Raw genomic sequence first — 17,035 nt, forward strand, 5'->3', positions numbered from 1 at the left:
TGTGATCAGTTCTTTACACGTTGTCTCTGCCACCACTTTCTCTTCAGGGGGAGGACTCCTCACTGACTTCCCCCCATGCTCCAGCGTGGGATCCCTCCCATAGGAGACAGTCCTCCATGGCCTTCTCTATTCCCACTGGCTGCAGTTCTGCAGGAACTGCTCCAGCCTGGGGCCCTTCCATAGGGTCACAAATTCTGCCAGCAAACCTGCTCCAGTGTGGGCTTCTCACAGCCAGAGATCACAGCCTTCTTTCGGTATACACCTGCTCCAGCTTGGGGTCCCCGCCTCAGTGGCTTTCTTAACCAATGACATCAGTTTCTCTGAGTGGTTTTCTGATATTAAAAATTCTTCATTTCTCTTATTTTATTTTAGCTTATAGAATCCTAGAATATTTTTGTCTGGAAAGCACCTAAAGATATTCTAGTTCCCTGCTGCTGTGGGAAGGGACACCTTCCACTAGACCAGGTTGCTCAAAGCCCCATCAAACCTGACCTTGAGCACTTCAGGAATGGGGCACCCACAACTTCTCTGGGCAGCCTATGCCAGTGACTCACCACCTTCATAATAATGAATTTCTTCCTAATACCTGATCTAAATCTGCCCTTTTTCTTTTTAAAGCAATTCCGCCTTGTCCTATCACTGCATGCCCTTCCAGTCCCTCTCCATCTCTCTTATAACCCCTTCTAGGTACTGGAAGGTGTTATAAGGTCTCCTTAGAGTTTTCTCCAGGCTGAGCAACTCTCTCAGCCTGTCTTCACAGGAGAGGTGATCCAGCCCTCTGATCATCTTTGAGGCCCTCCTATGGACTCAATCCAGCAGGTCCATGTCTTTCTTGTGTTGAGAACCCTTGAGCTGGATACAGCACTGCAGGTGGAGTCTCATCAGAGCAGAGCAGAAGGACAGAATCCCCTCCCTCACTCTGCGCTGCTTTCAGTGCAGCCCAGGACACATTTGGCTTTCTGGGCTGCAAGTGCACATTGCCAGGTCATGTCCAATTTCTCACCTTCCAGCACTCCCAAGTCCTTGTCAGAGCTGCTCTCTCATCTGTTTATCCTCCAGCCTGTGCTGATTCAAGTGGTTACCCCAACCCAGGTGCAGGACAATGCACACAGCCTTGTTGAACCTCATGGAACTCCTGTGGCCCCACTTCTCCATCTGTCTAGGTCCCTCCAGATAGCATTCCACCCCACAAGCATGTTAGCTGTATCAGTTAGCTCAGTATCATCTGCAAATTTTCTGAGAGTGCACTCAATCCTGCTATGTCATTGATGACGATAATAAACAGTCCTGGTCCCAGTACAGGCCCCCGACATCTGTACTGACATTTGTCATGCATCTCCACTGGGACTTTGAGCCATTGACCACCACCCTCTAGATGCAACCATCCAACCATTTAATTCCTCATTCAGAATAAACAATCTAGCACAGTAACACAACTTTAATTTCTGCTAAAGATACTAATGAAAATCTGATAAATATTTGGGGTTTTTAAATGTACATAGCACATTTCAACTAGTATTTTTCCCTAAGGAAAAAAAAAATTGTGGGTCTTAAGTGAATTTCTTTGTCTACTAAAATCCCTCATGGCCTAAAATAGTTTTTTTAACCAAGTAGTATATTATCTGCTTCTCTATGTTAAACATTAGGAGTCAGAATTCTTAAATTAATTGTGTGGGTGAATTATATGAATGTGTGTCTTTGTATCAGATCTTCATGGTTTACAGAAAGCAAATTTTAAGAATACAGAATAGTATTAATTATATTCTCCAATGATTACAGCTTGTTGTGTGTATAATGAAAGTAATTCTTTAAACCATTAATGTTGTTTAGTGTTAAATAATTGTCACATGCTTTTTTTGTTTAAACCAAGTTTAGTGTCAGTAATTTCACTCTGACTTGAAATGATGTCCTGGAAATGAAAAGTAAAGATTACTTCAGAACTTGTCTGTCAATCAAAGTTAGAATTGTTTATTTTAGAAGTACATAATGATGTGCTGTAACTTAATGATAGTCACTAAAAGAAATTTGGTGGTCTGTTTCTTTACAGAAATTTCCATCTGAAGGACTTGCAAATGTTGTTCGAAATGTGTTTGACTTTGACTCCTACAACAATGAAGTGCGTGAAATTTTATACAAAACTTTGCACAAATATGGGATACCTATTGGAGCAAAACCGACCAATGTACAGCTGGCCAAGGAGTAAGAATAACATAAGATATATATTAAGAAGACATATTTCTCATGATCACTTTATAAGTGTGTTATCTTGCTGCTAATTGATTTTAAAACAACCTGGAATTCTTGGAAGTCAATCCTCCACTGGTTCAAATTTATAATCTTCCAAATAAGTTACAACAATATAAGTTACTTCATGAGTATTTGCTTATTAATAATATTTAATCTATAAAATCCATGTACATATTAATAGCTTGTAAGGTAAACAGGTATATATCTTAATAAAGGGAAATACTTGTTTCTTCTCCTGTGTTTTTAATTCAATTGCAATACACTTTTCTCCTGTTACTTATCACCTAAGTCTGCAGAAAAAAAAGTTGTCTTCAGTGGTAGCTGGGTTTTGTCTTTGATGCTCACAGAGGGCTCTACAAAAGTATTTCTTCTGAATGGAGCAGTGCATGTAAGCTTGAAGAACAGCTTTTGTATGTGTCTGTAAATCATGTTGTTCTTTAATTATATTATTAGTTGATATATTACACCGTATACTTCTTTTGCAGAGGTTAGAATCCAACCAGCTACATTATGTAGTAATGCCCTCCTGTCTTCAAGCCACCCCCCACTCTCTGAAGGGGCCTTACCAGAAAGCTGGAGAGATACTTTTTACAAGGGCCTTTATTGACAGAACAAGGGGGAATGGCTTTAAATGGAAAGAGGGTAGGTATGTTTAGATGAGATATTAAGAAGAAATTCTTTACTGTGAGGCTGGTGAGGCACTGGAATAGGTTGCTCAGAATAGTTGTGGATGCCCCCTCCCTCCAAGTGTTCAAGGCCACACTGGGCAGGGCTTTGAGCAACCTGGTCTAGTGGAAGGTGTCCCTTCCCATGGCAGGGGCTGTTGAAACCAGAGGATCAATAGCTTTTATAACACAAGCTATTCTATGATTCTGTTAAACAAATGTAATACACTCTTCCAAAATTTACAGAAAACAGGCTTAAGTAGATAATATTCAAAAAGAATTAGAAGACTTACTCTGTCTTGAGCTCTAATACATAATTTATTTATGAAGAAACAAATATTTCCCTTTCATGGAGAAAGCTTTATGGATATATGGAAAACTGAGTTTGCCACATGACATACATATTTTATACTTGGTAAGGAGGGACTGATTTTTATGGCATGATTTATTGATAGTGATTCTGGTATGGGTGAGTGAGCACTGGAACAAATTGCCCAGAGAGGTTGTGGAGTGTCTCTTACTGGAGATATTCAAGAGCCTTTGGAGCAGCCCTGTGCCTCTGGGTGACCCTGCTTGAGCAGGGAGGTTGGAGCAGATGACCACTGTGGTCCTTTCCAGCCTTACACATTCTGTGGTGTTGTGTCCATGTGTAGGTTTCTCCTGCTGCAGCACCACTCTTATCATATCTAATATCCTACATTTAATTATTAAAAAAGATAGGCAGAGTAGTGCCTGTGGTGTACCTTTTAATTTTGATGACAGGACTATTACATGCCTGGGGAACCAGTACTTGAGCAGTGACAAAGTCTGTCAAATTGACAGAACACACTTGAAACTCTTGCTATAATTTCTTTGCTGAACATCACTTATTAATTTCTATTTTAACTAATTACAATGTTTGTTATAGTTTTTGAGAAATTTGGTCTTTGTATAATTTTAGAAGTATTAGATGTGGGAGAGGATTCTTTAGTAATGAGACAATTGGAGGTTTAGGAAACATAACAGAAAGATTGCTGTAATTGGGGACTGCTCAGTCTAGAAGTGAGAAGATAAAAGAAAAATGTAATTATATTGAATTAAAGATAATCAGCTGATCATTTTGAATTCATCACTGAGGTTTTCTAGCAGAGGTTACACCAAGGATGACAGACTTACAAGATCTCCACAAGATGCTTATCAAAAACTTCACTAGACAGGCACCTCTGAGCACATAATTTGTACACTGAAGGCCCGGGGGAGGAGAAAATACAGGAGCAGTTCACACACAGCTGATAAAAACAACTTTTTCTTAGATCTCACTGTGCTGGGCTGAGCACTTGGCTTTGATGGTCTGTCCAACTTACCTGTCTTGGTCTTAATCCCTCACTCTCATCCACTACAGCTGGCATTTCAGGTTCTTACCCCTGCATTGTAAGACAACCTTGATTTTGGTCATGAGATTCACTCCTTTGTAAGCCACAGGTAGATCATCTTGAATTACAGCCACATCTTTCATATTTAGGCACTGTTGATTTTGCCTTGAGGTTAAAGAACCTTGAGATAATCTCTCCAAATCTGTTCCAGCCCATATTGCAATCTCCCATGATGGACAGACACATTGAGGTAATTTGGTATATGTTGTTTGGACTGCTGCAGAAAAGATACTGGAGTACTGCCCTCTCTATTGTTTTCCATGAATCTGAGAATAGGATAATGGTGTTAATTTAGCCCAGCCTACCTCCTTCAGAAAAGATGCAGGTTATTCTAAAATCTTACCTCATTTTTTCTTGGTTCATGCCTGAAGACCTTCAGAGATGAAGTTCTATAACCTCCCAAGGCAAGTCAGTCTTGTTTCTAAATAGCCTCAGCACTAGAAAGTCTCCTCTCAATCTTCCCTGTTTTCAAGGCATCTGTTTGGTTTTATTTTTCTTTTATGCTCCTTGTCTTCATTTGATGTGTATCCATCCTTAAGTATTGGGTGTGAAACTGATCAAGTTCATTTTTGCTGGAGCCAAGTACAGTAGTATGAGAGTACAGAATAGCAATGTATTGACATTTTAAAAGCTCAGAATGTTTGCATTTCATGCCATATTTAACTCATCTCTGGTTTTCTAAACATAAATCTCCACATCCTTTTTTTAAAACTCTCCATAGCACGTACCCCGTCTTCACTTTATGTGATCAACTTTCTTCACACTTAGATTTTTCTTACTGTATTGGGTTTTTTCAGATTGGTTTTATGACATGTCAGTATCACTTTCTGTTTTAAGCTCGTTTTCCTACCTGCTTCTAGGCTCTCACAAGCTGGCAATCTGAAGGTGTGATTTCTAGGTGTGATTTCTATGTTTGTTCCAGCAACAACAGCATATCCTCACAGATGACTTTTGTGCCCCAGTCTTTTTTCGGTAGACTTTAAAGACTTACTAGCTATCATAATAAATTGCACAGCGGTTCTATTAAGTAACATGAAAACTGGGATAGTAGTCCAAACCAATTCTTCCTGAGGCTGTTAATCATACAACAGCAAAATTGTTGTATAAGAATACAAATTCAGTACAATTAAATTTTGTGATACAGAAGCATTTCCAGGAGATTCTGGGGAGGAAAATTGTTATAGTGAAATGCTGACTCCTTTACACAGGCGCTCTCTGGCATGTCTTGAATTGAACGATTTGTGAATTCCTATTTTAATAAGCTTTGGAGAAGTCTATCACCTATTACTGAATCGAAAAGAAAACTTGCATAAATCAGAATTATTTAAATTGCTGCTGCAATATAAGTGCTGTAAATATAGGAAGAAAAAAACATGAGACACACAAGCAACACACTAAAATACAGGGTCTCAATAGAAGAATTATTTAAGTATGTGTCCAGCTGAAATTGCTGAAATCCAAGGAAAATTGAACAGATGCTCACAGGAATTGTAGATTAAATTCTGGAAATTATATACCTAGTCTTGGAAGGGAAGATTAGATGGTATATAATGACCATTTACAGAATGATGCTTGCAGTAGTTGTTTTTTAAAGAGAGAAATTAATTTGTTGGTATTAATTTATTTATTAGCAAAATGAATATCATGTATTAGACCTGTACAGGAATGCTTTACTTGGTCTTTTTGCTTTCTTCAGTTGTCACTTTTTTTCCGGGTAGAATAACCATTCTTCAAGGTACTGACATGTTCAATATTGTTAGGTGTTAAAATACTGTCTGTCTCTCCTGGTACCACCTGTCCACTATTTTATGATTTTTATCAGTATTGTATGTAAAGCAGATGGATTATCTATGATGGTTTGCCAAGACATAGTAGGTAAAATGAATTATTCATGGTACTAACTCATTTTCTTTCTTTATGTGTACAATTACATTTTGTTTTTCCCATTGACATCTGTTATGTCATATTTTTCTAAATTCATGTTAATCTGCCATTTCAGTGCACAGTTCAGACCATCTGCAATTTCTAGGTAAAACAGCCTTTAATCCTAATTCTGACATTTATCCTTGATGAAATTGCCAGTCCATATTTTTCCTCCTGTCACTATTCACTTCCAGGTGCTTCCTATAAATTCAATATTTGTTTTATATGAACTGGGTTTTTTATATGTAATGTAAATATGTACATTTTACCAGCTTTGTTTTTCTCTTGAGACTATTCTTTCATGTGGCTTTTTTCCTCCCAGTAATCTGTAGTTAATTATTGGGTATTTCTCCTATCATACATGTCTGTTGTCAGCCCTGTGTGTTACAGGACCAGCTGAGGAAGGGAAATTGTCAGGGAACAGGAGTTTTAACATACAACTGTTCTGAATGTCTGTTTCAGAATGTCTACTGAATGTCTTCAAATCAAAATATGTTTGGATAAATCATGGAGAACTGGTTGGCAAGGAATTTTCCTGATTTCAAGCTGTATCTTACTTGAGTCCAAAAAGGTTACGTGGGATGGAAATCTTTTCAGCTAGATGGAGCACAGGCTGTTACTGGAGGCCTTGAATAATACATTCTGTGCCAGCACTGAGCTGGTTTACAAGATCATATATTAAGCAGCTTTGTTTTATGCCATAGTTCATCTCCACAGCTGTACTAATACGATGCCTGGCAGTGAAGAATTTGCTTTCAGTGGAGCTGCCCTTTTACAACATTCATATCCATCTTGTAGTATGTTCTCTGGAAGCTAAACAAAAAATTTTATAAACAGGTTCTGTTGACTTTTAAACACAGTTGTTTGGTGATTTAGGGTTTTTTTTGTTTTTCATTTTTTTAAATACCCTAAAATGAATTTATTTTCTTAAATCAAAAATATGAAATGGAAAGAAATTGTGTTCTATAAGTGTCACGTTGAAAAGTTTTTTAGCAGCACAAGAGAATCATGTTTTGACAGATCATTCTCCCTTTGATGGCTGTGAATGCAGAAATTCAGGCTAAACAGTAATTTCTTGTAGAATTGTCCCATCAACTGTAGGTCTCGTGCAATCACTTTTCTGAACCCTGCCTATATATACATTTCATGGACAGCAGTAGTCATGTAGAAAACCAGGATCTAAAATTAAGGGTGAATAAACAGAAATAGAGTTTTGAATTTTCCTTAAGCAACAGGCTTTGACACATCAATAATCAAAGAACTGAACAGGAATAATTCTCTAAAAATTGCTCTTAAATCTTGGCTTTCTTACAAGATTAATATAGTCTGCCTGTAGTTTTTCTGTTCTAGAAACCCTTTCCAGCTTTTGACAGGCAAAAATCATGGATTGCTCTGTACACCCCAGCTTCGAGACCAGTGAAGTTTTAGTACCATTCTTACTCAGCCACTGTACTTTTTATACCTATCAGATCTCTTTGCCTTACAGATTTTTGCCAGTGTTGACATTTCCATTGTTTTCTATCTGCCTTTTATGTAAATGCTATTTGGTTAATTAATTTGCAATACAGCAATGTGTCAGGAGCATCTAGTGCAGTTTTACTAGGTCTGTCACTTTAAGTTATTTTCAAAATTTGCTTGTTATAATTATAAGTCCTGGGAAAAGAAGGTAATTTCCTTACTTCCATGTGTATCATATGTATTCACTAGGGGAAGGCTGTTAAGATGTATACACATTTTTAGTGTGAATATGTTGTTTCAGTTGTTCTGCACCCTCACTCCCTCCTGAAATTCATTCAGCAGACTGATTGTAAGACCTTAATGCCACCAGCTTCTTCAATACTCTTAGTCTTTCTTAGACCAGATTTACACAAGAGAGCAGTGGGACAGCAAAGAAAAAAAAATGTCAGGCCCTGGAAGAATGAGATCCCTATTACTCTTGACAAAGAGCTTTGTATTGTGAACTCTGCTTTCTGTATTATTCTGAAATTCAGATCTACATTTTCCTCCTCTTTGCTATTTATGATGACTAGCTCTGCTGCCTCAGAGAAACTAAATCATTCAGAAAAAGGGAAGAGAACAAAACCTCAAAAATCTAGGAGAAAGTAGAAATCAGTTTTCCTGAGGGAAGAGAGGAACTATTAGCAAAGAAAATCTCCAGAAAGCCAAAAGAGAGTGGAAATGTTTATTTGGGAATGCAATCTGTAATTCTGTTGCTATAAAAAGCAGGGTGTTTGGTTTGAGGTGGTTATTAACATATGTTTTGTTTCAAATTTTAATAGCTATTCATGATCATTAGTAAAGTTCTTGATTTCTAGGATGTTGTCCATGGGAGTACAGTGTAAGGAATTAAAACTAAAGTCCAAATCCTTGTGAGAGCTGATGTTCCACTGAGCTAATGGGAAATAACTATTGCTGATTATTGGCATATCAGAGATTATGCTATTCAGAGTCATAGAGCAAAAAGTCTCCAAGGTTTTTTTTGCACACAAGACAGCTTGTGGCTCAAGACAAACAATGCTTTGCCAACAAATCATTTAGAAAACCAAATGGAAGCCTGAAGTGAAATTCTATTTCCTAGATATCTAAACTGACATTTAGTCTAGTGGCTTGACTATTTGCCTGTTTTTCTGGTTGCATGAATAAATATATCTAAGAATTTTGTCTATGTTGAAATACTGCATCATTAATGTTTTTTCCTAATGGTATTGAATGTTGCCATGCAAAAACACGGCCCCATGTACTTGAGGGTTTTTGGTTTTGGATTTTTTTTTAATCTGGCTCAATTTCTCTTCTTCATTTGGGAACAATTTTGGCTATACTAGCTAGGTGTAAGAATAGAAAAATGCAGAATGAAGTGAGGAAAAATGCAAAATTAATCACTCTGCAAACACTAAAAATATCTATTGATATTTTTAGTCAGGCAACAAACAGGCCATGAAGACTCTCCTGGTTCTTTGACTAAGAGAGGGAATTAATGAGATACTCTTTCTTCATGACATGCCCCAGTGGCACATTGCTGGCAGCTGGCCATATATTTATCTGTGAGCACCAGTGATCAATAGCATCCAAACCATTTTCTGTTTGCAAAACAGTGTCTTTGGCTGTCTGACTGCCTTGGCAGATGGTCCAAACACAGAATGGTGATGGAGGCTGAGTGAATGCCTGTGACTTCTGGCTTTTGGTTGTTTGAGGTTTGGTATCAATACATCATTAAGAAATGTTAAGACATCTTTCCTGAATGAGTAGCAAAAATTAAGGGACATCTGTATTCATCCCCTGACTTTTCCCATAAGTTCTTAGGGGAAAAATAAAACTAAAATTCCCTAAGTTTTATATATAGTCCAATTGATATTTTAATTTGGGATTTTTTTTTATTTGGGATCCCTTCTTTTTCTGAAAATAATGTAGAGAAGAAATTAAACAATCCTCTAATATCTAAAAGTGCCAGGTTGGTGAGGAGAGGGAAAATAATTGAAAGAGTAGGAACAAGCATCATCAGATAGGACAGAAGGGACCAAGCAGATACTTTTAGCAAACAGTCTAAGAGAACTTCCTTAAAATAGACTTTGAAGATATTTATAGAAACTGGGAGAAGGAATGTCTTCTATTCTCTTGCCAAGTCCTGTAGCTGTGCAATCATGTGCAACAGCATGTAACACAGAATGTTGTTTTGATAGGAGGTCTCTTTAGGAGTGACTGGTCCCAAAAAAAAAAGCCAGAAGTGATGAGTTCATTAGCTTGAAGGTATCTGTGCCAATTAATGAAGTCAAACTGCTTTCAGTGGCTGTAAATCACTTCAGGGGAAACAAAGAGAAATTGCACTGTCTGTATTTTGCTGTGATGCTAGATTGTCAAACATCAGCATTTTCTTTTCCTGTATAAATGAGTTTTGCTGTGGTCCACATATTTCTTCCTTAGATAAAAGATACAGAAATGAGGAAATTAAATCAAGGCAAGCAAATGTGGCTTTTGAAGATGTCCCTGTCCTTTCTGTAGGTTGTACTGGCCAGAAGGCAATGGGATACTCTCATGTCTATATTCCTTTGCCTTTTTTCATGTGAGTGGTGGTAAAATAAACAGAAATAATTTTTCTTTCGTGGTTAATGAGCCACAGAGCTTACTATGGTTTTTCTGCTGGTCTTTTAGAAGAGTGAGCTACTGACAGAAGTTCCTTTAAGGGGTGCTGGCACAACCTGATCCAAATAAAGCAAAGCAAGAGATGGTTTGGATATAGCTCACATAATTCAGACTGGAGAACTTTTCCTTTTGAGGCCATATTATACATTTCTTCTTTTATGATACTGCTTAGATTGTGTCTACATTAGTAGTCCAGAAGGCTAACATTTTTGTGATTTAAAATGTAAAAAGGAATAAAATATTTTAGCAAGAAAACACTTTCTGCAAGAGAGTCTTCAGATATATTCTGTTGGAAAAATGCAGTTGTCTAAATTATTTATTCCATATCACTTACTGGTTAATAAATGTAAAAATTCATTTGTTCCTACATTATTTGACAGACTGCCATTACCAGATCATAAGTTTATGGGCTACTGGAAAGTCGATCAACCAGGAAGTGCACAAAAGAAAATGCTGTGTCCATCAGAAACTCAAAAAATAGAAGTAAAGGTTTGTCTTTCAAATTATTTTTTTATTCATATAATACTGGTTTTATTTACTGGGTTGTGACAAGTCTAAAATGTGATTAAGTTCTTCAGGAAAAAGAGTGTACAAGGCATGGTCCTTGTTGCTTGTTCTTGGAGTTTTTACACTGACTAGAAAAATTACCATTTTCGTATATCTAGCTGTCACAGTGTAAGATGTGCTTGAAAACCAGTAAGCTTGGCCAGAATTTCTTGAAAAGAAGTATTTATAAGGATATTGAAAATACCTTATCTGAAGAAACTTTGTAGCTGTCTTGGATGGTTGGGGGTCGCCAGTTACAGGCCCCAGATCTCAATTTTTGGCTATGATCAGTGACTGAAAAGAAGGCTGCTTTCTGTTTCTATTTTGCTTGCAGCTGAAGTCTTACAGGTCTTTGGCACTGGTAAGTTTGAATCTGAACCTTTGGTACCATTTGATCTACAGCCAAAGTTTCTAAGTCCTTTTCAGCTCTGAGTTCTTGGCTTCAGTAATTATTACTCCAGTGAGTAAGGAAAAACCTGTACTGCTAATGTGCTGTATGGGTGAGATTTAAACTTTATATAACAAGAAATTGCCATATAATTTCTTTGAAATGAAAATATTCTGGTATTTTCCTTGTATAAACTGTGTTCATCAGTACATGCTATCTTCTCATGCTACTAAGTGATAATGGTTCCAAACCATGAAAAGACTAAAGAGGAGAGGCACGAAGTTTCTATACCATAAAGGAAATGGTAGTGTGGACATTCAGAGAGTTTATATAAAAGGCATTTCCTTTTCCTTTTAATTTGTTTAGTAATAAATATAAAATTATTTAGTGTTTTTTTATTGTTAATTGTATTACAGCATTAAGAAGATTTCTGTATTTTCATAATGAATGGGGAGTGGAATATTTTAGGAAGCCCTCATGGTTATTATTTATTTTAGGGCCCTGTGTACTTAAATATTCAAGGCTTTCCACTGGAACGACATGAAGCCAGGTCCATCAGTTTCACAGAAGAACTTGCTTTTTGGACACTGCCTTTAGATGAAATTAACATGGTTTGTGACGTCACGGTAACAAAAGGTACAGTAAGAAAAGCTACTGACTTTTGTGATGATCTGCAGCATTACAAAGAGGTGAGATGTCCTGAAGATGAGGAAGGACTGGGCTGTTGACTTCTTAAGTCCTTGCCAATAGCCAGTGGCAGAATATTAAAGGGCAATATGAGGGATTTCAAGTGTAGTAACAACACTCCAGTGCATTTACATTAGTGTGTATTTTTAGATATGCTTGTGGCAGAGTATAGGAATAATACTAGGAATTGTAATATGAGAATTAAAAATATAGAGTATGGGAGTGAAGTGTAGGAATAATAACTTACCTTTTCCAAGTTTTTTTTGTTTTTAATAGTAGGTGAAATACAAAAATAATCCACTGAAATTGGTGCATAATTTCACTGAGTCAGTGTGGTCATTCTAAGGATACACATCTTTCTCAAGCTAAGAGAAAGATGTGTAATTAAAGTAGAACACAGCCACAAATCTACAAGTTTGTTAAAAAACCTGCCTTAGTTGCCTCTACAGCTTATGTCCCAGAGGGTATTGCACCACTGGGAATAATTATAAATGTTTTTAGGGTTCATCATTAAGCATGTCATGATGCCTTAAGTTGTTAGCTTTTATAATTTTCAGATCCTGTACTGCATTAGTGTATAACTCTGAACTCCATGCAGAGTGTTAGTAAGCTCTATTCCCATTTTGGTCAGACAAAACAATCCTTTCAGGCCTGAGAACCAAGGCCACCCTCACAGCCTCAGGCCCTGAAAAGTATAAATAAAAGTATATGGCAAGGAGCAAACTGGGGGAATATGACTTCATTCCCTGAAGTTGTAATTGGACAATTAACTTCTGATATGGAAATAGACAAAACATGTCTGCCTGAAAATCTCATGACCATTGTCCATCTTGGGTGTAGCCTCTGCAAGGCTTTTGCACTGCCCAAGGTGTATCTGTTAAAGGCCTTTAATAAATACCTGCTTTATTCTCTAAATCTGCCTAGCCTCTGTCCTAGGTAGCCATTCCAAGGCATCAGTCCAGACATTATTATATATTATGTACAGATCTTTAATGATCAATACTGGAATGCTGCTCTTTCTATTTGCAGTCCAATTTACAAGTACATTAGCAGGCTTTCATGGAAACAAAAGAGAAATTAGGTAGCTTTTTATTGGTTTCAAGAATTGTCTGAAATTATTCAGGAAGGTGGTTTATGTGAAAAGTTCTGCATATTGTTTGTACAATGTACTATGTTTAATTATTAAATACATTAATTTAAAGGGAGGATAGGATAGGATAGAGAAAGAAGAAGAAAGAAGTTTATAAACCAGCAAAATCAGAGGAACATACTAGCAGCTGGTTGACACTGCAATCATGCCTACACAAATGTGTCTTGGACTACCTGTTTAGAGTTAATAGTGTTGTGGCAAGATTCTGCCTGTTAACATTTAGTTAATATCAAGAGATCATTTCTCTTTATCTCCCTTGTCAACAGTGATAATTTTTCAGTACTTTTTGCTATATCATCTGCCAAGTTTATGACATCTATTTCCAGAAGAAAAATGCACAATGTCAATAGCCTTTCACTATTTTGTTTTCTTATTTCAGAAGAGGAACATAAAAATATTCTTTATGTTACTACATGCAATCCTGTTTCCTTGTACTTCATGAACATTTCTGGTAAGACTGGATACTTTGTGGATCTTTATGACCTCTTCCCAAGAACTGTTGGAAGTGTCTGGCAACCTTTTGTGACTGCAGCACCACTGGGAAATCCACTTAAAGGTCAAGTGGTTCTACATGAAGAGGAGGTAAAAAAAATTAAATTCTAGCTAAATGTTTAGTCATGAGCAAAGTAGTATCATGAGGGCATGTCACTGGGGACTACCTCTATAGACTGAACAAGGCTACCTCCTGCTGAATGTTCTCTCTTTTACTGTACTTGTAGCTTGAGAGTTGCCTTCAGCTTTAGTTTTTAAATGGAGATTTTCCTCTTGTATTCTTTAGCTGGACAATGTCCTTTTCCATTCTTGAAGATGAGTTCTACCTGCTTATCTTCTCTTACTGATAGAGGGAGATTGGGTTTATGGGAGAAAATGGGAGAATGGGTCAAGTTCAGGAGTCTCGGTCAAACAGCATATGTTTGCAGAGTAAAATGTTTTATGGGAACTTAAGTTCTACTCCAATCTTGTCCCCCTTTTAACTTTTCAACTAGTATATAAAAGAGACATTTTCTGAGTCACCAAGTAAAATGTTGCTTGTATTTGCTCCATATTTGTTTTCTAATCCTTGTATTTCTTCTTCTCTAACCTGTGAAGTGTTGAGACTAGAAGGAAGACTAAGTAAGCCTTGACATCCACAATGCAAATTGAGAGCTACTAACAATTTCAATGTTCTATAGGAATGTGTATTTTATTGATGGAGGGACAAAACTACCCTTTGTTCTCTCAAAAAGGAAAGAAGCCTAGAAGTTTTTCTTTTCAATTAGGTGAAAGAGCCACTTCATAGGTCTAGGGGACTTCACCTCAAATTTAAGGATAGCTAATTGAACAAGAGCCAAAAAGTCCCACCTGGGCAATTTAGTAGAAAAAGAAGAGAGCAAAGAAACTAACCGCTTTTGTAAGGTGTTTTACCAGGAGTAAAAAACTCCTGCACCTAGCTCAGTTTTTCTCTGTTTGTTATTTTGCCTGTTATTAAACCTTTTTGTTTCCAACACTGCAACAGAAGCCGATTTTTATGCTGATTTTTATGCCTCCAAGAGTAGCTGAGCTATCTTGGATGTGTAATAGACCTCCGAAAGCTTATTAGACCTAGCTCAAAGAAGTTACTATAACAGGGTTGGTTTGACTTGAATGCTTTTTTAAAGACAACTATTGCATACTTTGCACTTTCCCTTACTATCTGTGAGCTGATTGTAACATTTTAAATTCAAAATTTCTTTTCCCAGGAGTGGGAAGAGGCAACAGTATATACCTGCTGCTACTGTTCATTTTTTAACATTAAAATTAGCTTCTTAAGCTACCTAGTACTCGCTGTGGTTTGACATGGGCATTAAATCAGTCATTATTGTTGGCTGTTTTTGCTTTCTTTGAATTTCTTCTGTCAATGTTTCAGTAGGTGAGAGGCTTCAACCTAGAAGAATTTTTCCTACATTGAGTTGGGGTGTTAATAGTTTTCAGTCATTTCTAGTGTTTCTGCAATGCTGTTGTTCCAGGAACATTTGTCAAGTGTTGCTGCTACTTTCTGGTGTCAGATGCTGCTGTTAAGCTCGGAACCTTATGAGAAACACAATTCTTCTGCCTTTGGTGGAACTGCCTATGCAGGTGCAGCTGCCTCTTGGATACTTTCCAATGCAAACTGGAAACAGTATGATTCTGAGGTTACCAAGAAGGTATTCTGAGGTTACCTTCTTGGTAACCTCAGAATCATACTGTTTCCAGTTTGCATTGGAAAGTATCCAATAGGCAGCTGGCTATAGAAATGGCTATAGAAATACCATTTGGGCTATTTTGAGGTGCACATAGCACATTTTTTTGGTTCTAAATAATTCTTGGCTTCCTTTTGAGAAGTTGATGCAGGAAACTAAAACAGATGGCAGTCTGTCTTGTATCTAAGAGTGTTTAGAACGTCTCACACTTTTTAATATAAAGCCAGCAATATTCTTTGCATTCCAGACCTCCAAAATTCCTACCATTTTGTTTTTAACCAAATCACAGTAGCATCTGGTGTCAGAAATGAAGGTTCTTCCGTGAAGTGTTAGGTATTTATCTCAGAGTCTGGTTTTGGCTGTCCTCATGGAATATACCTTTTAGTTATGGTACGATAGATACATTTTTCAGACTCTGAAATAAAATTTGTGACATGGAGAGACTATAGTAGTTCAGTGTCCCTTTCCAGACGACTTCAGTCATGCTATAACCTCATGTTTTTCTCTAACAAAGCTTAAATATTGTCAGCTTCAGCCTTGCCTTTCTTGGCAAGTGCTACGGGTGAATACATCCTGTCTGTAAATAAGCTTATTTTACACAGGAAAATAATACAGAATTAAACCATTCTGAATGTTTTGCATTATCTTAGAACTTTTGACATATTTTTACCATTAAGGCGGACCTTATTCACTGTTTGTGAAAATACGTTTCATTTAATTACAAACTTGTTTGCAAAAAGTCCTATTCTTAGGACACCATTCAGAAGTAATTTTAGACTTCTTGAGAACTTAAACAAGCAACTTAGAAAACAAAAAAAGAAGGAAGATTATTCTCTTGTATATTGCATGCTCATATCCATGGACTACATTGGTAATTTATTTGGGGTGGTTCCTAAGTGAGCCATTAAAACAAAGGTTAGATGAGTGCTGCTGTTGTCTTCACAACCACTGCTGTCCTTCCTTATGTTGGGGTTCAAGTGCTGAGATCTCTAGTTCCCACTGAATCACAAGAGGGATTCTCAAGCAGTGTAGTTTTTATACATAGAGATAGGTTTTATTCCTAACTCTTCCTACAGTGGAGCCATGGAAAAACCATGTGCTCTATGCACCTGTGAACTGAGGTGGATGTTGCTCTGTATGAAATTTAATCCATTATTATTGATGTTAGCAGGTAAGCATATGGCCTAAGATAATCATCCAAGTACCTTCTGTATTTGCTGTGAGAACAGAGATGACCTGAAGAGCATTTCTTCTCAGCTCAAGTAGAATATGATTAATTGCCCTCTGGAAGTTCCTGTCTCTTTCCACTGGCTACAGAAAGAGGCTTGGTATATAGTCAAGGTGCCTACATTTTAGGTGTGCTAAGATCATGGGCAGGCATAAACTCAGAACTTGAAGAATTCACATGTTAAGAAAAGTAGATTAGTGGCACATCTGCATTACGAGCAAGGCTACAAGCGTTAGCTAGTTGTGCCACGGTGCATCAAACAAAACAAGAAAAACAAATAATATAAATAACATGCTAATCTCTAATGCTTTAGAGATTCATCTGTGTTTAGTTGCAAGACTAAGAAGTATTAACAATATTTGTAAAAAAAATAACTTGCATCTATTAAATAAACTGGCCACTTGACAGCTGCTATTTCATAATAATCAATATCATCCATTAATTAGACAATACC

At 37.0% G+C, this 17,035-nt stretch overlaps 1 protein-coding gene across 2 annotated transcripts in view; it reads left to right on the forward strand.

Moving 5' to 3' along the window:
* The window catches only part of VWA8 (von Willebrand factor A domain containing 8), a 183,239-nt gene that overhangs the window by 109,444 nt on the left and 56,760 nt on the right, over window positions 1–17,035 (forward strand). For both annotated transcript variants that reach the window (XM_071448324.1, XM_071448325.1), the window contains 4 exons: window positions 2,048–2,199; window positions 10,765–10,873; window positions 11,816–11,954; window positions 13,535–13,737. In XM_071448324.1, the coding sequence (XP_071304425.1) occupies window positions 2,048–2,199; window positions 10,765–10,873; window positions 11,816–11,954; window positions 13,535–13,737 (603 nt within the window). The remainder of the gene's footprint in view (window positions 1–2,047; window positions 2,200–10,764; window positions 10,874–11,815; window positions 11,955–13,534; window positions 13,738–17,035) is intronic.

This window comes from Agelaius tricolor, unplaced genomic scaffold (genome assembly GCF_023055355.1).
Source record: "Agelaius tricolor isolate 1412-34295 unplaced genomic scaffold, bAgeTri1.0.p SCAF_26, whole genome shotgun sequence".
Taxonomy (NCBI): Eukaryota; Metazoa; Chordata; class Aves; order Passeriformes; family Icteridae; genus Agelaius; species Agelaius tricolor.